The 22,994-nt window shown below is 32.5% G+C and overlaps 1 protein-coding gene and 1 pseudogene across 1 annotated transcript in view; both read right to left on the bottom strand.

The window, feature by feature from the left end:
- The window catches only part of LOC139518861 (uncharacterized), a 55,646-nt pseudogene extending 52,927 nt beyond the window's left edge, over positions 1–2,719 (bottom strand).
- The window catches only part of LOC139518862 (uncharacterized), an 80,123-nt gene extending 58,140 nt beyond the window's left edge, over positions 1–21,983 (bottom strand). Inside the window, exons 1-4 of the mRNA XM_071310508.1 lie at positions 21,763–21,983; positions 11,709–11,880; positions 6,277–6,456; positions 3,007–3,264 (exon numbers count right to left, since the gene is read on the bottom strand). Coding sequence (XP_071166609.1) covers positions 3,007–3,264; positions 6,277–6,456; positions 11,709–11,880; positions 21,763–21,901 — 749 coding nt within the window. The 5' untranslated portion in view covers positions 21,902–21,983. The remainder of the gene's footprint in view (positions 1–3,006; positions 3,265–6,276; positions 6,457–11,708; positions 11,881–21,762) is intronic.
- Positions 21,984–22,994: the final 1,011 nt, after the last annotated feature.

Genomic DNA, 22,994 nt, shown 5'->3' with positions numbered 1-22,994 from the left:
GTGTCATGACTGGTTTCAAGTTTGTTATGTCTTAGTTAAGGTGGCACGGTAGTATTTGCATTCCAGAATTTAGGTTGCTCTTTTGTGTACCCTACTTAGGTAAATGTATCTAAACAGTGTGATTGGACAAAAAATACAGTATCAACTGAACATACTTTCCCAAACTGAGGGATGAATCAGGTGTAGAAAAATATGAAATAATTTTACATACAGATGAAAATGAATTTTTGAGAATTTTTTTAAATTTTGTATTCACTGCACCATAAAAGACCTAAAATTACTAGTGGCCTTAGGTTTCTAAAAATAGCAAAAAAAGTAAACGGTCATGATACATATTCAAATTCATTTCTGAATAGTAAAATGAAAGTACTTCAGTTAAGTGTGAATGTAGATTTTTTTGCAGTGTTAGAAAGTGGTGAAAATTCTAAAAAGGCTATCATTATCCCTATGGGCCAGGAAATACTACCGTGCCACCTTAAGGGGAATATATATTTTTACACTAAATCAATGAAGGAACTTTTTTTACCTATGCAATTTGTAAGTTTATCAATAAAAAGTTGATTAAGGGCAACTATGATAAAACAAGCCTTAAATTCCACCCCTGAGAGTAAAAATTGCTGATTCAGCAAATTTTGCCTGATCTGTAGGTAATAATGTAAAAATTTTCATAGAAAGTAGAACTTCATTATTTTTATGTAACTTGCAATACATTTTTAATTATAAATGCTCGCTTTAACTTTTCGCAGTGTCTGACACATGTGCAACCACTGAAATTTGAGACGCGACATTCTACGGTTGCATGTTCATCCTATTATTTTCACCGAAATAAATAAATTGCATAATTTCTTATTTTTTTCAACATAAGTACAGCTATACTAGCTTTCTTAAGGTTTAATTAGTAGTTCTGAAGTTACATGACACCAGTAGGAGCTTTTGGGGAACCAGTAAGTGGTTAAGGGGTCCTTACTTATTCATTTAGCTCTCATATTGGTATGAAATAGAGATAGAAATAGGGGTTTCTGTACATTGAATAGACATTATTTTTGACAAAGAATGTATTTATGATGCTATATCAGCAAGATTAAATGGTTTATTCATTTTCCATGCAAATACCATTAGTTGTTAAGATTTTCTGACAGTGAAAAGCACAATAAATGCAAATTGATTATGTAAGGGGACATAATTTAACTTAATGCATACATGAGAAATAGACAAACAGTCAACTTAGAGATGTATTCTAGTACATGTATTGTCAAACAGGTTACGGAATAATAGTTAACGGCAATCTAAAGACTCTTGTTGTATTGCCCTCATAATCTGAAAATGTTTAAAGTAATGTAAGGCATGCTGTAAAATGTGGAATGGACTTTAATATCAGTTTTCATGATTTGGTGATTAAACTGTTTCTTTTGCTCAGATTAACCATAAACAGAGTTGGCAATCCAATAATTCCTCCTAAATCACCATGTTTGACTTCTGTGTTGATTTGAAACATCATATATTTGGGTTTTGTTCACTTCTTAAGTAAAAATGGTAAGATGAAAAAAAGTGAAAATCTGCCAGATGGGGTAGGGATGTAATGTTTCATTTTATTTTATAAGAAATGAGTGCAGACTAGTATTCTTTATTGCAATATGTTCCAAAGTAAGAAGTCTATGCATCATAGGTGTCATGACTGGTTTCAAGTTTGTTATGTCTTAGTTAAGGTGGCACGGTAGTATTTGCATTCCAGAATTTAGGTTGCTCTTTTGTGTACCCTACTTAGGTAAATGTATCTAAACAGTGTGATTGGACAAAAAATACAGTATCAACTGAACATACTTTCCCAAACTGAGGGATGAATCAGGTGTAGAAAAATATGAAATAATTTTACATACAGATGAAAATGAATTTTTGAGAATTTTTTTAAATTTTGTATTCACTGCACCATAAAAGACCTAAAATTACTAGTGGCCTTAGGTTTCTAAAAATAGCAAAAAAAGTAAACGGTCATGATACATATTCAAATTCATTTCTGAATAGTAAAATGAAAGTACTTCAGTTAAGTGTGAATGTAGATTTTTTTGCAGTGTTAGAAAGTGGTGAAAATTCTAAAAAGGCTATCATTATCCCTATGGGCCAGGAAATACTACCGTGCCACCTTCAGCCTCTGACAGCTGAGAATGAACGGCGGTGACCCCGAGTTTTTGTGAATTTATACTTCTTTGGTTTGGAAGTATTTATGGAACCTATGCATTATCTCAAGTAATATTTGTAATATATATCAGTTTTTGACATACAACAATCACATTTACAGATCTTATTATAATGTATGCTTTGTAATACAGTGAGCTAACATGTGACGTCTGCTCTTTTTTGTGAATTTATTTTATGATTTCTTTTGTTTCTTCTTGGGACTTTTTATGGAACCCGTGCATTTTCCCACATGAGATTTATGATATATCTCTGTTTTTGCATGAATAAGTATAACATTTACCATTCTATAATCATATAGTTATCACAACAGCGTAGTTTGTTGACTTTGATGCTATCCAGCTTCCCTGGCAACTGAAACCGGAAGTTGTCAGACATAAATAAACCGCACGCAAAATTCAACGACTGTACATGATATTTTTTTAAGATTTTGATATGAGCGCAGTTGAGAACATCTATGAAATTTGTATATAATGCCAATACTGTATGATACATACCATATGTAAAATATTTTACATGTTCTCACTTGCGCTCATATTTAAATCATTCTAAGTAGAGTCAGAAAATTACGATTTTCCGTATAGACACCCGTTTATGATTTATTCATAGTATCATTTATATTCGATTTCCTGCATAATCTTGAAAAATAAGTTCATTTCAACATAATATAAAACTTCAGTAACTGTTTATGTTCATTTTTGCCCCAGATATTGTTATTCATTTTTTTGCATACACAGGGGCCAAATTACTGCACTTATCATACATCGTAATTTTCTTAATGTTTGGTTACTATTATTAATATGCATGATATACCTATAGAGTCTTTCGTCCGATTTGTAGAGCTTGCCAGTTTTGTCAACAATATAGGGAACAGCCAGTGTTTCGCTATGTCTTTCATCTAATATCACTGTTGACGTCATGTTCAATGGAACTAGGAACTCCTCCTTCATTAATTGTTCCCATGTTTTATTAGCTCTCTTCTCAGCTACATGTGCCGCGAGAATGTAAACTATATTATTATAAAAGAAGGAATCCCGAAATTCTTGTAGTTTAGGTAGATAATGAAGATTCCTGAAATAAAGTACAAAGATAGTGCAGGTGTCTCTTGTAAACTGTAAAATTGAGAATGGAATAAAATTGAGAATGGAAATGGGAAATGTGTCAAAGAGACAACAACCCGACCAAATAAAAAACAACAGCAGAGGGTCACCAACAGGTCTTCAATGTAGCGAGAAATTCCCGCACCCGGAGGCGTCCTTCAGCTGGCCCCTAAACAAATATATACTAGTTCAGTGATAATGAGCGCCATACTAATTTCCAAATTGTACACAAGAAACTAAAATTGAAATAATACAAGACTAACAAAGGCCAGAGGCTCCTGACTTGGGACAGGCACAAAAATGCGGCGGGGTTAAACATGTTTGTGAGATCTCAACCCTCCCCCTATACCTCTAACCAATGTAGAAAAGTAAACGCATAACAATACGCACATTAAAATTCAGTTCAAGAGAAGTCCGAGTATGATGGCAGAAGATGTAACCAAAGAAAATAAACAAAATGACAATAATACATAAATAACAACAGACTACTAGCAGTTAACTGACATGCCAGCTCCAGACTTCAATTAAACTGACTGAAAGATTATGATTTCATCATATGAACATCAGGCACAATCCTTCCCGTATGAGAAGAACATAACCCGTGTCATGCCAACAGCTGTTTTTAGAATAAATGTGTTTAGTTCCAATGCAAAGACCTTATCAGTGACTCAATATTAACGCCAATATATGCATTTTTTAATGACTTGACAACAGTATCGTAATTATATCCCTTCTTAATAAGTCTATTCAAAGGTTTTGTAAGTTTCTGAGGTGAATACTGACACCTTTGTGCTTTATAAAGAATATTTCCATAAAAAATTGGATGTGAAATACCTGAACGTATTAGAAGTCTGCATGTTGAGCTATATTTACGAATGATGTCTTTATACCGATGATAAAATTTAGTAAATGTTTTGACTAGTTTGTGATATCGAAAACCCTGGTGTAATAATTTTTAAGTAATACATAAATTTCTTTCGTTAAAATCTAAAACATTGTTACATACACGAGTGAATCGTACAAGTTGAGATATATCAACACCGTAAGATGGTGACAAGGGAACGTCACCATCTAAAAACGGATAATTAACGATAGGAAATGAAAAATCATCCCTTTTATCATAAATTTTAGTATTCAGCTTTCCATTAGTGATATAGATATCAAGATCGAGAATAGGGCAGTGGTCATTGTTAGTATAAGCTTTATTTAAAGTAAGTTCAACAGGATAAATTTCATTAATATACATACTGAAGTCGTCATTATTGGGAGCCAAAATACCATCCAAATATCTAAAAGTATTATTAAATTTGTTTATCAGATGTTGTTTCGATGGGTCTTTGCTTATTTTTGTCATAAATTGTAACTCATAACAATACAAAAACAGGTCCGCAATAAGTGGTGCACAGTTAGTCCCCATTGGAATTCCGATAATCTGACGATATACGGAATCCCCAAAGCGAACAAAAATGTTATCTAGTAAAAATTCAAGGGCATATAAAGTATCAAAGCATGTCAAATTAACATAGTTTTTTTGTTTATTGCTACTAAAAAATGACCTAAAAGAGTTTGAACATATATATTCACATTCTGATTTTTTGAATGCCCATTTAATTAGGTGTGTGAATTTTTTCTTAATGAGAATGTGAGGCAATGTGGTATACAGGGTAGAAAAATCAAAACTTTGAACAGATTCAAAATCACCAATATAAGCATGCAATTTATCAAGTACTTCCAACGAGTTCTTGACACTCCAAAAGTAATTTATTCCACTATTTTCGAAGACCTTATTATATATTTCAGTGAATTCGGTAATGACAGTCATAATGTATAACAAGTTTATTAGGTCCAGTTTGGTAATGTAGAAGTATTCATACATCCTAAGCTTCAAATTTATGAGAATGAGCGTTGCTAGATTGATACAGATTCCAGTGTAGAATTGCGTGTTTGACGTCAGAATGTAAACGTCACACAGGTAGAGATATGAAATAAATTTGTCGTTCAAAGTATGCAAACAGTTGGAAAACAAGTCCTTGGAAACGTCAGCAACAATCGCAAGGGGAATTAATTAGGTGGCGCTACATGTCAGGGTCATGTACATAGTTTTGGAAAAGTAAAACAAAAACAAAGTTATTCTTAAACGTTATGCGTTAGTAACTATAACTACGTCTTAGAAAAATTCTGTACACTGGAAATTCATAAGACAAATTAAACTAACGATAGCCTATGGATGGACAAAAGCACAAAAATAGCAATAGAAAATGCATTGCAAAGAAAATTTCTGGAGGAAAAAGCATATGAGAAAAGGAAATAAAGGTCAGTTAATTATATTTTTATTTTTATAAGTTAAAAACCTTTCATATTTTATTATATCTTTATTAAGTAAGCTACATTAACAAGAGCAACATCCAGCGTAGTTATCAAGTCAAACAAGAAGTAAATTCATAGAGATGTGTTCTAACAAAGTTAATTTGTTCAAATGGCAAATTCTTGACTACTTCATCATCAACGATCATTATTACATTAAGTAAAATGCACAAGATTTGTCCCAACAACTTCCATTTCATTTCTGAGATTAATATCCAACTATTTAGGTAAAATATACAATACTTTGTTTATAAATATTCGAAGCAGTTGTTCAAAGCCCCTTTTTTCTCTCAAAAACCAAGTACAAGCGACACAATAACCAATAGCCAAATATAGCTCAAACGAACTGCATGCTATAAGTATAGTTAGAAGTCTTTTAAATTGTTATTTGCTGATGTAAAATCATGTCTGCCTACATTCATTCGTTTGTGGCAGCAAATTGATTCTACTTTTTTCATTATGCAGCAAATAGATATGTACTCTTTTACGTTTAAATGTTTGATTTGATATAATACAATTAGAAATATCACATTTTTGATACAAAGATTTTATTTTGTTTTGTCATTATCCCTGTAATTTATCTTCCAAAATGTGTACACTTTGAATAAAAAATATTTACTTCATCATTTGCTCTCTTGTAACATATTCTGGAATCCCGGCTTGTAGTAGAATGTCCGCCGATCCCAATCCCGTGCGATGAGACAAAATATCTTCCAGAGTAACTGAGTCTGTAATACAATCATCTATAAATGTATAGTCTGGTCCTAATACATCTTTTATCTTTGTGGTCCAGCGAAGCCTGAAGAGAAAACAATAAAGTGAGCTCATAATTTTGATGAATTGATTGTAATTGATAATCTTTGATACAAAGGAGTTCATTAATTGGGGGAAATACAATTAGTCACTAAAATAATTGAAGATGTCACAGTATGAATGAATTTAAAATAATGGTTATACCCAGACATTATGAAATGGTAAACAGATCAAGTTTCATTTTTGGCACCTAACGTTTTCCTCAAGTTAAAAATCGAAGAAAAGAGGGTGGGATTATTGAAATAACCAGTGGTCATCTGTAATATAGATATACTATAACAGCCAATCAAATTTGTATAAATAAATGTCCGTATGACTTAAGAATTGCGAGTTGATGTTTCTAATTTTTACATTTTTACATTTGGAAGCAGTAGCTGAATAACTTCATTCTCAGCAGCCATTCTCCATCAAGGTAACCATGATCAGTAACGCAAGCCCTTGACTATTGAATTTATTTAGCAAGATATTTATACGTGTATATACTGATATAGGAAGTGGTGGCATAAGTGCCAATAAGACAACTCTCCATCCATGTCACACTTTACAAAAGTATATTCGAATGTATATTAGTTTGTTTCCAAACTAATATTCCAACCACTCTTGTGTATGTGTGTCTTCTATATTGGGTCCAGTAAATAATCAATGTTTGTTGATAAAACCAAAAAGAATAAAATTCGAATATATGAGTAAACTATTGGAATATTTATATTAGAAATTTTTAATTGATGTTTATATAAATGTTTCATGTTCTGTCCGACTCGGCTTCTGTTAAAATCATTATTCTTTGAGGTGGACGATATACATTTTATTACTAGATTTATCATGTCTGTGGTAGAGACGGCAGTGTTTTCTTAACCGTCTCATAAACTTGGTGCTCTATTTTACGTCGGTCTATGCCCACAAAGATTTACTCTTATGCGTTACCACGTGGAAAATCAATTAAGGCTATACCGATCGGGAACGGCTTGATAAGGACTCTGAGACAAGTATACTGGAAGTTGTTCACACACGTGTATGCAAATACCTCTATGGTGACGCATATCTGTCAAAGATATGTGGCTAGCTCAGGCACAGTATTTTAGCGGCAAATTATCCTTAATTATCTGAGAACACACTATCATTTTATGTACGTACTGTGTGTTTTGTGTCAACTGCAGGTAGCATGTAATTTGTTTTTTTTTTAATTTATAATATGACAAAACTGAGTGAATTACATGATACTAGAGAAAAATATCCTCAAGCATTCACACAGTGCTCGGATAGTTCAGTATAATGTTGGCGTCAGTTGGTGGACTGTTAGTCTACATTCATCGCTTTTTATTCACTGACGCCAAGGAAGTTTTCTGTAACATAACGTGTTGGCCTTAAGCCCAAATATTTGTATAATAAAAATAAATGTTATAACATGTTTTATATTTTTTCAGTACTTCAACAATATCCAACTGGTTATCTTGAAATACTTCCTGCTGAACGTTTACAGGCTTTATATCAACAATAACTACTTTCGTAATTATGGTATATTTTTCGACAGATATGTCTCCTTTCAGTAGTTCATCCAACATCGCATCTGCTTCATGCAATTCATCCGAAAGATCATCAGCGTTAATATCGGTACTGTCGGTATTTATGTAATTTGCTGGATTAATATCATTGGTACCAGTCTCATTTTCGATTTCATCTGGAAGTGGTATGCCGTATATGTGTGACAAGATTATTGACGTGAGAGCTGTATCTATCAAAAAATGTGCCCTTACTGCTCGTGCAATAGCCTTTCCACTAGTCATATGAGTTACTGCATTTGGTGCATACACTGTTTCCAGTAGCTCAGGGATTCCTGATCCTTCCATCAAGTGACCAATGCCGCCTACAAAACTCATTTCTAAATGAAAGCCTCCAAGTCTCAAGATAACTGACTTTAAAGGACTGTTCAATGGTTCATCTTTAATTATGTTCATTGCCTTCCAATAGAGGGGTTGATCAAATGTCAAAATAGGTACACAATGTTGAGCCTTTGCGTGCTTGCCTATGAAGTTAAGTGTTGAATTTATACATGTGGGATCACTAGGATTCATGTCTATCATTGGCAAAAAAACAACAGATGATCTTCCTGGGTAGTCACCGTCCATCACTTTGTGCATAATTGCGGACCAACTGGGTCGGTTGCATGTCAAAGGCCAGCATACTTTTGACAGAAGGTCTAACTTCCACGTTGTATCGATCATATTTCGCTCATAATTCATGGTTGCGAACTCTGCCTGTAATGATTGTTTAGATTGCATTTTATAATATTCTATGTTAATTTTTGCTAGGTCAGAGACTTCCTTTAGTGTGGGAGACAGCCTAGGGACAGCTTTGTCAAGTCTGAATCCTGGAGTGACAGCTGCAATCATGCCCATACCATGAAATGTTCCATGACCATCTAAAGTTCTCAGATTATGGTCTACGTTATCAGCTATGTACTGAACGAAAGTGCCATTCCCAAACTGTGTGTTGGTTCTGTCATGAGCAGCAGCAGCAGCATTAAGTTCAAATCGTTGAACCTCTGTGTAGGAAGAAGCGAAACCAAGAGTGTTCAAAGTGTCCAATAAAAATCTTGATCCAAAGTGATGGTGCATTTGTACACTGAGGGCAATTTGTAGCGGTGCAATAAGTGTTCTTGGTCGGGAAGCCTGAATAACAGCTTGACCAACAGATGCAACTTTAACAGAAGAGTCGTTTTGACTAAATAATGCACGTAGTAATGTTTGTAACGAATCTAACAGAAGACGGATACACAGCTTTTGAATCTTTAAGACTCATAATATCAGCCTTTATTAACTTAGCTGCTGTTTCTATCATCGATTGTTTTTCCTCTTCTGGACTCTTAGATGATGGTCTTCTGTAAAATTCGTTCAGTATAGATGATGCTGTTCTCCTGAATGTGACTATATTCGGCTTTCCGTTTACTTCCGTGATGATGATATCGGATCCAAAATAAGTTTGCAGTCTCTTTTTCATGTGCACCACACTATACGCCTTATCTCCACAAATGTCTTCCATAGCCTGAACAAGATCGCTTACGGATGCAAGTTCGTCTTGTGTTTCTTCCAATTGTCTAACTATTTGCAGGAAAGCTTTCTCTGATGAATTTTCTTTTGGTCGTCCTGGTGTCTTTCGTTTGACCTCTTTGTTTGCTTGCTTCGAGACGGGGATTTGCTTACCAGTTCTAAAATTAACACTACATGTTTGGTGGTATATTGCGTCTGCCGCGTGCAAATCTGATGGTGCAATGTTGAGCCTCCTCAAAACGATTTCGGACCATTCATCATTTCTTTCTTTGCAGATGTTTCTAAGGGTGTTAGAAAAATCTGTAGTCCTGACAGGAAACACGTCGATTCCCCTTTTGCTCTCTGAAAATTTTGCAAAACATCCACAAAATAAACAGTTCTTCTGGAACTCAAAATCAGGAGTAGAAGATCGTAAGTCAAGAGTTGGCTCGGTTATCGATACATCCTTTTCTCGCATGTCCTTCTTGATTGAGTTGGCATTAATGTAATCACGTCGACATTTCTGATGAACTTTTTGTCCTGGAGTTGTGACGATTGCATCATTTCTAGTTTGGCTGGTCCTATTAACCGTGTTACATCCTTTTCTCTTAGTTGTGTTATTTCTTCACCATTTGTTAGAGACACCCGACAAAAAACACAAGCATCCATCATTACCTAAAAAAAAAGAAGATCAAACTGTTAAGATGAGATTCAATGATTTTGATTTTGCTTTCATTTTATTTTTATCATATAAGATTTGTTTTGAATACAATATTAAAAAAGATATATGTTGACTTATAACCAATACATTATTCCGATGTAGTATCTGTTCTCAATTGAATTGTATAATGGTATTTTTGTTGAATATTAATTTCCCTTTTTTAGTTGATTAATAAATATTCATTTTTTATCATTTGATTTTTTTTAAGTTGTCTCATCTCCTGTCCACCCTATATTTTTTTTTTATTTCATCCTAGCCCCCATACTAACAAGAAAAAATAAATGGTAGCTCCATAACACGATTTGTCTGCATCAATTTTGTATTTAATTATCGGTACAACTTCATTTTTCCATGAATTTAATTTAGTTCGATTGTAACTTTTTTGGCACTATCGGCGTTCCATAGTTTTTTTTTTCGTCAGGAACTCCTGGCAATAAGAATAAAATTTCCTTATTACGGGACTATTTAATGTATGTAATGTTTATACTGTAGTCCAAATATAAAAAACAGAGCTGTTTTGTATGTGATTTCTGGTTTAGAAACCTCGGCAAACCGAAATGAGCTCATTTCTGCCGCGTACTATATTTTGACGTTTCCCGTGTATCTACGCCTTTTAAAAACATCCAAAATACCTTGCATGGTAGCGTTATCTCTTAAGAATGTTAAATACGTATAAAACTTTTATATATAAGTTTTATATTAACTTACCAGAATGAAAAGGATGGAACCTAGATGCGTCGTCTGCAGTTGACCATTACGAGTTGTCTCCCATATCGTCATTCTTAATCTACGGGCGCCATATCTTTCCATAATATTTGAAGTAAAATCCAGATTTTTTTAGGGCTAAAATTGACGACTTTCCCCTATTTCGATTTTTCTCGATTTTTGATATGTTTCTTATACGTTATATTTCTCACGAATTCCACAAAAAACATTTCTGTTGCAATTAGTTTGAGGTATAACCATAGAATGACTGGACTATATTGTCTGTGATTGTTATTATAAGAGCGGTCAGTAAAAGCTATCAATTATCTGCGGTCAAGGTTAATTTATATTTATTTGTATATCTCTTATCATTACTCACGCCTGTAATTCTCTTATCAAGTGGTTTATTAAGGTAAACGCATTGAGGTTTTATTAGTTAATTGGCTTTGGTCTGATGTGTCGATATTAACTTTGGATCATACGCTTGTTGTGTATTTATTATGCTTGAAACATGTTGTATAAATACAGGTTTTGAAAAATCAACAATTTCAAACTGGATATTTTTATCACAGAAGCATGTTTTATAGCGTCAACCTTAGAATTATATTGACTCAAATACAAATAATTGCAAATTTTGTAAATGTGTTGTAGATTAATATAATAATAACATAAGCGAACAACAAAGAGATAGAAACATGAATCTATTTTTCGAAAGTCGTTGATTTCAATACTGAATTGTCGCAGATTTTTTCAGAATGGTGCTGATTTAAGCATTTAAACATGTACCTGTATTTGCCAGAAGATATCAAACGAGCTAGAAGCATTGCTGTCATCGATTTTGTTACTGAACCCACACAAAAAACTGTTGAACTTGTTGCTTTTATTTGTTTTTCTTTATCAGCCAATCCGTATCCTTTGGTAAAGACATCATCATCTTTTACAACTGCTAATCCAAGGCCTGTAAAACCAGAATTTCGTTTATCAAATCCACAGCGGCTACTTTTTTAAACCACTTAGCTACTAATTACATTTATATATTAATCAGTTAGCATTAGTAATTAAAAAAAAATCTTGTATTTAATTAAAGTTAAATTAAGTTATCCAGCAAACTGCACAGTAGTTATATAAAGAGTGGTTTTATATTATATCTGACTGAATCTTTAAAAAAAGTATACCAAACGTGCAAATGCCGATATATATGTACCTTGCATGTGTACTACTTTTTAACGACTTTTGGACGAACTTTCATATCAAGCCTTTGTATTGCTATGTAAGCGAGAAATGAAAAAAAGAATTACAAAAAGTTAAATTTCCAATAGATTACACAAATACGTTGCAACATAATAATAGTCTTTTACTTTAATAATTCAGAGACAAATATGATAGAGCTGAATATGGTAACGAAGAATGTGTCAAAGAGAAAAACAATCCAAAAAAAGAACAGAAAACAGCCCATATTCACCAATGGGTCTTCAACGCAGCAATAAAATTCCGCGTCAAGAGCGGGCATCTGCTAGCCCATAAACAATGACGTTTACTAGTTCAGCGCAATGGACGTCAAACTTAACTTAAACATATAAATAAACTAAAATTTAAAAAAAACGCACAGAGTCTATCAAAGGCTACAGGTTTCGGAAAAGCGAACAAAATTAATGCAAAAGGGTAGCAACATATTTTTGAGATCTCAATCCTCTCGATATAACTTGATAATTTGGATTAAACAAAGACAAAATAATACACAGTGTATAACACAGTTTTAAAAATTCGAGTTCGATGATACAAAAGATAACAGAAGAAACTTAGCTAATTAACAATAATCAAGAGATCTCCTACCAATTACTGATTTTCCAGCTCCAAACCTCTAATCTAAAGATTGTGTCTTCGGGTTTTTTTTAAGAAAATACACACAACCAGTTTTTGATGGGGTTCGTGTTGCTAAGTCTTTCGTTTTCTATGTTGTGTCATGTTTACTATTATTTGTCTGTTTGTCTTTTTCTTTTTGAGTTAAGGCGTTGTCAGTTTATTTTCTATCTATAAGTTTGACTGTCCCTCTGGTATCTTTCGCCTCTCTTTTAAAGAGTATAACTACGATCTATTACATCGCAATATTTCTTCATAATGACTACTTATTAAGATACATGCATAAATAAACACAACTGATCAGTTTCCAAACAAGCAGTCAAACTTATGCAAGAATTAAGCTATTTTAGTATTCAGTTATCTACCTTAAAATGTTTTCAAACGGAATACATTCAAAAATTTTGTTTATGTTTAAATAATCATTCTTTATAAAACTTAGCGTCAAATATTATTTTGCTTTAAATTTCATTTCAAAACAAACGAACACAAATATTCCCGTGTTTTTATATAATTTTGAGTTATCTGTTTAAATTTAGAATTTTAGTACTTATTGTTTCAAATTGTTTTCATAATTCCTATTGAATTATTGTTCAATGTGGAGAATTTTAAAAACAAAATTACCAATTGATAAATACCACATAAATAAAGCTAAATAAAAATGCTTCTGTATGTCAGCAAACTGCTTAAACAATGGAATGAAAAATTATTTTTCGTGTACACAAACGACAACAAATTTAACACCGTGGTACCATAGAATTTAATTTTGACAAAAGAAAACAAAATATGAAAAGGAAAGTACAGATAATGAGTAAAAAAAGTCATCTTCACTCACTTCTCTCATGGTATGGACTTTCCTATAGTAGTCTTTTTACTTATATCAGCTAAGACAATCATTTTGACGTGGTTAACTCGTACACGTACGATACGAACCGTATAAGCATAGCAGTTCAAACTGCTCAAATAATATCTAGTAGCGTTTCTGGCTCTACCTGTTGTTTGTTGATAAAGGTTATTTTCGTAAAATCGTGTAATTACCATCTGTGCAACATTGGACGAATCCGACATTTCATCTCTACGGATGCTTGTAAAACTCTGGTTAATTCCCTTGTAACTTCCAGACTTGACTACGCAAATAGTCTACTCTTCGGCGTTAACAAGTGTCAAATTGAAAGGTTACAGAGAGTTCAGAACACTGGAGCCCGTCTTGTTACGAAAACTAGGAAAAGAGAACACATTACACCTATTCTCGCTGGACTGCACTGGCTCCCTGTTGAATTCCGGCCAAAGTTCAAAATCCTTGTCTATACGTACACGGCACTGCAAGGAACTGCCCCGGACTATATACAGGAACTATTACATCTCCAAATAACTAGGGCACTACGATCAGAGGGCAGCCTTAGACTCGAACTGCCACATGTCCGAACAAAAACGTACGGTGAAAGACAATTTAATCGTGCTGCCGCTACCCTTTGGAACAATCTACCTGTACAAATTCGTCACTCTAAATCTGTTCAGTGTTTTAAAAAACAATTGAAGACATATTTTTACAGACTTGCGTTTAATAAGCTGTTATCTTAATTCTTATTCCTTTTATTTGAAAATGTGCTGTGATTTTTTTTTTTTTTTTTTTTTTTTTTTTTTTTTTTTCTTCGTAAAATTTTTATTCTAGCAAAAGTTTTCATGACCATTTCAATTATTTATTATAATCTTTCTGCTAAATTTTTAATATATTTTCGCTCTCTATGTTTTAATTATATTTGTATTTATTATTGATTTTAATTCTATTATTTTTCTATCAATATAATTATTTATGTTCATATATCTTTCATATATACGTTTTTAGTTCTTTTAAACATAACATTTTTTTATTTCATTTTGTTTTGTGGTTAACTTAATATATTTTTATCATGTATATATGTAAAGCGCCTTAGAGTGATTTTATTGTTATATAGGGCGCTATAGAAATTTTTACTATTATTATTATTTTTATTATTTTAACCATGTGCTTCAAGAGAAACACATTCATCAAGTTTTACTTTGATTCTCAACATTGCATTCTATATCAATCATAAACTTAAGAACTAGAATAACCAGTATTCATCGTTATTGTAAATATTTATTTTACAATAAGACAGAGGTATCTCAAAGAGATAAAAAAAAAATAACAAATATTCTACTGTGCATTTTACGAAATTATAAAATGTATACATATATTGCCAGCTGGTGAAGTCCTCGAATCAAAATAGATCCTATCAATGTTTGTGTAAACATAAGGTTTATAAAACGAAATAGTTATCAGATTTTCCAGCTCCAAACCTCTAATCTAAAGATTGTGTCTTCGGTTTGTTTTTAAGAAAATACACACAACCAGTTTTTGATGGGGTTCGTGTTGCTAAGTCTTTCGTTTTCTATGTTGTGTCACGTTTACTATTATTTGTCTGTTTGTCTTTTTATGCCCCACCTACGATAGTAGAGGGGCATTATGTTTTCTGGTCTGTGCGTTCGTTCGTTCGTTCGTTCGTCCGTCTGTCCCGCTTCAGGTTAAAGTTTTTGGTCGAGGTAGTTTTTGATGAAGTTGAAGTCCAATCGACTTCAAACTTGGTACACATGTTCCCTATGATATGATCTTTCTAATTTTAATGCCAAATAAGAGATTTTACCCCAATTTCACGGTCCACTGAACATAGAAAATGATAGTGCGAGTGGGGCATTCGTGTACTGAGGACACATTCTTGTTCTTTTTGAGTTAAGGCGTTGTCAGTTTATTTTCTATCTATAAGTTTGACTGTCCCTCTGGTACCTTTCGCCTCTCTTTTAAAGAGTATAACTACGTTCTATTACATCGCAATATTCCTTCATAATGACTACTTATTAAGATACATGCATAAATAAACACAACTGATCAGTTTCCAAACAAGCAGTCAAACTTATGCCAGAATTAAGCTATTTTAGTATTCAGTTATCTACCTTAAAATGTTTTCAAACGGAATACATTCAAAAATTTTGTTTATTTTTAAATAATCATTCTTTATAAAACTTAGCGTCAAATATTATTTTGGTTTAAATTTCATTTCAAAACAAACGAACACAAATATTCCCGTGTTTTTATATAATTTTGAGTTATCTGTTTAAATTTAGAATTTTAGTACTTATTGTTTCAAATTGTTTTCATAATTCCTATTGAATTATTGTTCAATGTGGAGAATTTTAAAAACACAATTACCAATTGATAAATACCACATAAATAAAGCTAAATAAAAATGCTTCTGTATGCCAGCAAACTGCTTAAACAATGGAATGAAAAATTATTTTTCGTGTACACAAATTAAACGACAACAAATTTATCACCGTGGTACCATAGAATTTAATTTTGACAAAAGAAAACAAAATATGAAAAGGAAAGTACAGATAATGAGTAAAAAAAGTCATCTTCACTCACTTCTCTCATGGTATGGACTTTCCTATAGTAGTCTTTTTACTTATATCAGCTAAGACAATCATTTTGACGTGGTTAACTCGTACACGTACGATACGAACCGTATAAGCATAGCAGTTCAAACTGCTCAAATAATATCTAGTAGCGTTTCTGGCTCTACCTGTTGTTTGTTGATAAAGGTTATTTTAACCATGTGCTTCAAGAGAAACACATTCATCAAGTTTTACTTTGATTCTCAACATTGCATTCTATATCAATCATAAACTTAAGAACTAGAATAACCAGTATTCATCGTTATTGTAAATATTTATTTTACAATAAGACAGAGGTATCTCAAAGGGATAACAAAATTAACAAATATTCTACTGTACATTTTTACGAAATTATAAAATGTATACATATATTGCCAGCTGGTGAAGTCCTTGAAACAAAATAGATCATATCGATGTATGTGTAAACATAAGGTTTATAAAACGAAATAGTTATCAGTTTATTCAGGTTTATTCTTATAATATCAAATCAAAATGCCTTGATAAATATGCTATTTATTGTAACGATAACATACCCCCCCCCCAAAAAAAAACTCACTTTCATCCCAAAATGTTATTTAATTGATTACCTTGGAATTGTGTTATAAAAGCATTAGTATGTAGATTTGGTATATGTATCGTGAGGTAAGTGCTTTTGGTATGGATTTCAAAAAATCTTATCAGGTTCTTCCAATTGTTTTTAAAAATACATTGAATATGCAGTATAACGTAGTCAGAGATCAATATTTTAATCAGATTGAATACAGTTAAATTTAGTAGTAAAATGGCTTTCATATTCAATTTTGTGTTGTTGTGATGTGTAAAACAGGCTGTGCACTAAATTTTGTTATGTGTTCTTAAACATGACCATTTCCAACGAAGCTATAAAAGAATTAACCAGAACAGTAGCTGTTTTATTCTTCGGGAGGTCTCGAGTTCATCTAAAGTTAATGTTTATATTTATATATCAAAAAAGAGAATTAAATAGAAAACTGAACTGATCGAATTTATATGACATTGTTTGCTATTTCTTTAAAAAAACACGTCACGGAAAGCAAAATACAAATGTCTACTAATTATCTATCTTAAATGTTAGCTCTCACTGATTACAAAGAAATGACCAATCTTAAGAATAAGCTTCAAGGTAAATATGGCTGCTATATGTTTTAATATTCCAAAATGACATTTAATGACCCATATATTTATTTATCTATTTTTAAGATCGCTAGACACAGTGCAGGCGGACTTGCCACGATGTTGCAGATGCAGGTGTTAGGATCCTGCTAAGGGAAGAACAAAAACATTTAGAATGTATATCACATATTTTAACGTATATAAGAAAATCAAATTTGATCTTACGGTGTTGTAAGTAAAATTATCACCCTTTACCATAGACAAAAACAGCTGATCTGCAAGGTAAACTCTCTCCTTGCCACTTAATATCCTGTACTGTGTTATTACCCAAAGGCTTTGAACACAGTGCAGGCGGTATTACCACCAGTCTCTAATACTGGAGTTTTAATCCCGTTGAGGGAAGAACAAACATTTGCGTTCGATCATTGTTGTGGTTAGTTTGACATGAATACTGTAAATTCAGAATTAGACCCCGTTCACACTAGCTTTTTTATCGATCTAATTTAAATCGATCTAAATAAAACCAGTTAGCGTTCACTTTATCTTAAATCATAACGATCTCTATCGGTCTAATCTGAACCACTGCGTCCACACTACAATTAAAAACGCAATCGATCTAACCTTTTTACCCGTAAAACTGTAAACATTGTGTATTTCGCAAATATATGCTACGGCGAAGACATGTTTTCAGTTTGTTTTAAAGGTCTTTTAACAGAGAAATATATGGGATAAACAACGAACCTCTGAGATAGCTTTGCCGCCCGTATGCATGCGCATAAGTTATTTTCGATGCAATCGTACTAGTTTAAACCGATCTTTGCGTTCACATTTAACGTAAGATCGGTTTACTTTAGATCGATTCAAACTACACTTTTGGTGTTTTAGTTTAGACCGATTGAAGATCGATTCAAAGCGTTCACAGTAGCCCTTAAACCGATTTTAAATTGAACCGCTCTTGTTAGAATCGATAAAAATGTCCTAAATGAACGGGGTCTAAATAAACTCATCATAGATACCAGGATTAAAAATTGGATTTACGACAGATACGCGTTACAAAGGCTCATCAGTGACGCTCTAATCCAAAAAAGTTAAAAAGATCGAATAAAGTACAAAGTTGGAGAGCATTGCGGACCAAAAACTGTTGTTTAAAGTTTTTCCAAATACAGCTAAGGTAATCTATTCCTGAGATAGAAAAGCCTTAGTATTTCATAAATTCAAAAATTTCGAAAACAGTTGATTTATAAATATGAACATATCAAGGATAATCAGAAATTATTGCGAGTAATTATTATGGAGATTTTTCAATATTGAGAAAAATCATGTTTAATTCGTATACTTTTTTAGATTATAACTCTGTCGCAGTTTGTCCAATATTTTCTGAATTTACGCTAAGACATATCTCGATTGACTTATTTATATCATTATAGACCACAACGATGGTTGATTTAGGGAGGTGAGAATCCATCTAGAAAAAAATGGATAAGAAATCAAAGTATAAACAAGCTCCTTTTCAAAACAAACATGCGAGATCTCCTCGCTGCATTGAAGACCCAGTGGTAGACTTCGGCTGTTGTCTGTTCTATGGTCGGATTGCTGTCTCTTTGACACATTCCCCATTTCCATTCTCAATTTTATGAACCACTAATTTGAACAGTCATCTAAACACGCGAAACAATGACTGTGATTTTTTAATTTGATAGATGCTTTTTGTACTTTCTTGTAAATTATTGTTTGTTTTGACATTGCCGGTAAGACAGTGATGACTGCTGTAATCATATTTTGATTGTTTTACCTATTATATGTTTGGTTCATGCATCGTTGTAAAAATAACGGAATTTGATTTCACGCTATAAAACCAGGTTCAATCCACCATTTTGTACATTTGAAAATGCCTGCAACAATTGAAGAACGGAGTGTCTATTCGTCCGGCCATCCGTCTGCGGATGCGCAAATATTCAATATCAATAAAAGTGTCATGTGACGTGGGAAAGTGTCCCGAATGAGGTATCGGATAACACACGCGGTGTCGGATAACACACGCGCGTATGCAATGGACGTGTTGAGAATTGGAGATCGTGATTCATATTTAAAGATGTCATAGAGAAAACCAGAGAGAATGTGATTGCCTTAAACAAATGTCTTTAGGAGTGATTCCAGAACAATAGCGTCTACATGTTTACTGTGAGAAATAAGCCTGAAATTAAAGTAAAATTGATGATTTACCCCCATTTACCTTATGGAGGCAAAACGCATTCGGAAAAAATACTATATCAAACTTGCTTGGATGCATTATTTTTTAGTTATACTACAACGGAAATCTATGAACATACTGATATGCCTGGACTGGAATAAGACACCAGGGTTTGGATATCCCCCCTTTTTTTGTTGTATCTAATATACATTTTTTTTTCTAAATTATTTTTATCGAAAACACAATCCTCCTTTTGGGTACAGGTAACACGTGCCTGTCCTTCTCAAATTTCATATGAATTAAAAATTGCCGAACAATTTAAATGAAGAATGGTGCATAATCATATGAGGACCTTACTTTAAGCAAACTTCACAGAAACTATAAATTCAGGATCTTTTGAAATTATAGATGAAGCCAATAATGATTGGCTCGACTATTTCCCTTACAGGAAATTCATAGGCAGAACAACAAAAGAGAGAATCATTTTTGCCCCCCCCTAAACCCAAGTTCCTTTAGAATATTAGAATAAAAAAAATCTGAATCAAATGTATGTTTTTTTTTTTATATAAGAATGAGCTTTTTTTTCATAAAACGAGGTTAGACAATATATTTTAAAACAACCCGTGCTTCATTCAAAACCTTCAAAACACGATGTTATATCTTCATCATTATACATTTGGCCGGACAAATAGCGAAAAACCGTAAAATTGCTATTTGTCCGGCTTGCCGGATTGATAGACATTTTTGACTATTAGCCACTGCCATTGAAGAATATGACAGTTATTGTCCATTCGTTTGATGTGTTTTGTCGTTTAGTTTTGCCATTTGAATAGGGGCTTTCCGTTTCAATTTTTCCTCGGAGTTCAGTATTTTTGTGATTTTACTTTTTTTCAGACAAAACTGATTAGATTATGAAAATAAACCTTTCACTGCTGAAGGGTTAAATAATCCCTACAACATACGGGTGAATATTTATAAGGGATAATTATAAATGCTGCTAACAACTTGAGCATTTGTTGTATACTTTTTGAATATTCTGAACACGAAGATGTCATATAAACTAACGAACAGTCAACATTATTCAATCATATCAATAATCATAATTCTTTCGTATGCTATTTTTTCAAATAAATGTCTCTTTCATATTCATTTGATAAAATTTACTGTTTGCAATAGCATGAATTGTTCTATATAATAAGAATGTTCTTATCCCGGGCATAAAAACAATGCCGTATTTGGCGAAACCTTTTCAACTTTTGATCTTCAGTGTTGTACAACTTTGAACTTTTTTCACTTTCGATCTTTTATATCTGGGCGTCACTTGTAAGTCTTGTGTGGACAAGGCGCGTTTTTGGCGTATTGAATTTTAAACCTGATGCTTTTTGTTATCTGCTAATCATGTTTTTCTTTGTCTAATATGTTCTATTAATTTGTATTGTAGTCCTGTAATATTATGTTGTCATTGCAATGTTATATTTAACTTTGCCATTAAAGTGCGAGGTTTGGCATGCCACAAAACCAGGTTCAACCCACCACTTTTATTCCCCTTTAAAAGTGTCATGTACCAAGTCAGGAAGATGGCCATTGTTCTATTATTGTGTGTTGCATTTTAACGTTGAGTCGTTTGTTTTTTCTCTTATTTTTGAGAAATTGAGATAAGACGTGGCACGGTACTTGTCTATCCCAAATTCATGTATTTGGTTTTCATGTTATATTTGTTATTCTCGTGGTGTTTTGTCTGATGCTTGGTCCGTTTCTGTGTGTGTTACGTTGCGGTGTTATGTCGTTGTTCTCCTCTTATATTTAATGCGTTTCCCTCGGTTTTAGTTTGTTACCCCGATTTTGTTTTTTGTCCATGGATTTATGAGTTTTGAACAGCGGTATACTACTGTTGCCTTTATTTACGTAATTCTTTATCCTAATTTTACTTATAATTATTTAAGCATTTATTGAAACTTGGAACAATGTTATTTTAAAAATTTTGGAAAAAACAAAAGAGGATTACAAGAAGACAAAATATTATGCATTTTGAGTTTCGATGTTAGTAAACTTAAAAGTTGAAAATGTCAAATTAAATCACAACATTCGGTTGCTTGAAAGATGTGTTATATTTTTCTTGTTCTTGATCTTTATCTTTTTTTTTAAATATTTTTATATTTCTTTAAATTTAGTGTTATGATAAAGCCTTACCAGGAATATCTTTACATCCAATGAGATTATTAATATAACTGTCCAACGCTGATTCTTCATTGGAAGAAAAAACTGCAGAACTAACCAAGAAAGCACATTCCAGGAAAGCTAGCCAACGTAATATAGAATACAGTGGCATTACTAACAAATGAATCAAGTCACGAATATCCAAAAGCTAACTTATGATTTCTACTGAAACAATCGCTTATTGATAGGGGAACACGCAGATGGATTTAGTAGTGTCTAAAAGGCACACACATGTCGACCAATCAGACCTGTTCATCTATATTAAACAGATATGAGATACAATCAAAAGAAAATGTAGTTTATGTTAGTATAATTGAGTTTATAATTTCTGTCTAAATGTTTATTTTTCTATCGTTTAGTCAATTACAAAGGAGTAGGTCCGGTAAGGACCGATTTTGGCCTCAAATTTCAGGTTCATCTGACGAAAGATTTTGACCACTTTTTAAACACTTAAGGTAGATTCATGGTATACCGCCATCTTGGATTGTACAATCACAGTACAAAATCGGTCTAGTTATTTGCCCAAAACAGCAAATTTGGAAACAGATTTGCAATTTAATGGTTAGACAGTTTATTTATATAAAGAAAACTTGTTAATTTATTGTATTATTAAAAATATTTTAACAAATATCAACCTTTTTGGTTTTTAAAATCATTTTTTTCAAATGAGCCTTTTAAGGGGAGATAACTCTTTTAGTACAAAATTTATACTGGGCTAATAGGGAAATTTTTTATTTTTACTTGTGGCAAGAAAACAAGTTCGGTGACACCATGTTTTCTTTTTATTTTCTTAAAACAAATTATGAAACCTATCTTCTCACCATTTATTTCAAAATTCTATCTCATAGATTTTTTTGTATGCACTCTTATGTGTTTTTTCATGAACAAACCAACCAAATTTAGGCAATTTTCAACGACTCATAGCTTGAAAAATAGCACAATGACCCATACTTTTTATTACATTTTTGTAAAAAGCATATTAAAATCTTCATTTTGGCAAATTATAAGAAAATTCTGTCTCAAAAAACATTTACTTATGATCTACCTTAAGTGTCTATTTTATTTGAATTAATTAGTTTATGTGAAAGATTTTAACAGATTTAGTCATTAAAAACGATCCGATTCAAGCTCAAATATAAAAAATCTACCTAATATGCCGAAAAATGTCACTTTTCAGATGGTTTTTAGTAAAAATGAAAGTGGCC

The sequence above is a fragment of the Mytilus edulis genome, chromosome 4, assembly GCF_963676685.1.
Source record: "Mytilus edulis chromosome 4, xbMytEdul2.2, whole genome shotgun sequence".
Taxonomy (NCBI): Eukaryota; Metazoa; Mollusca; class Bivalvia; order Mytilida; family Mytilidae; genus Mytilus; species Mytilus edulis.
The sequence above is the reverse complement of the archived record's forward strand: the minus strand, read 5'-3'. Positions and strand labels throughout refer to the sequence as shown.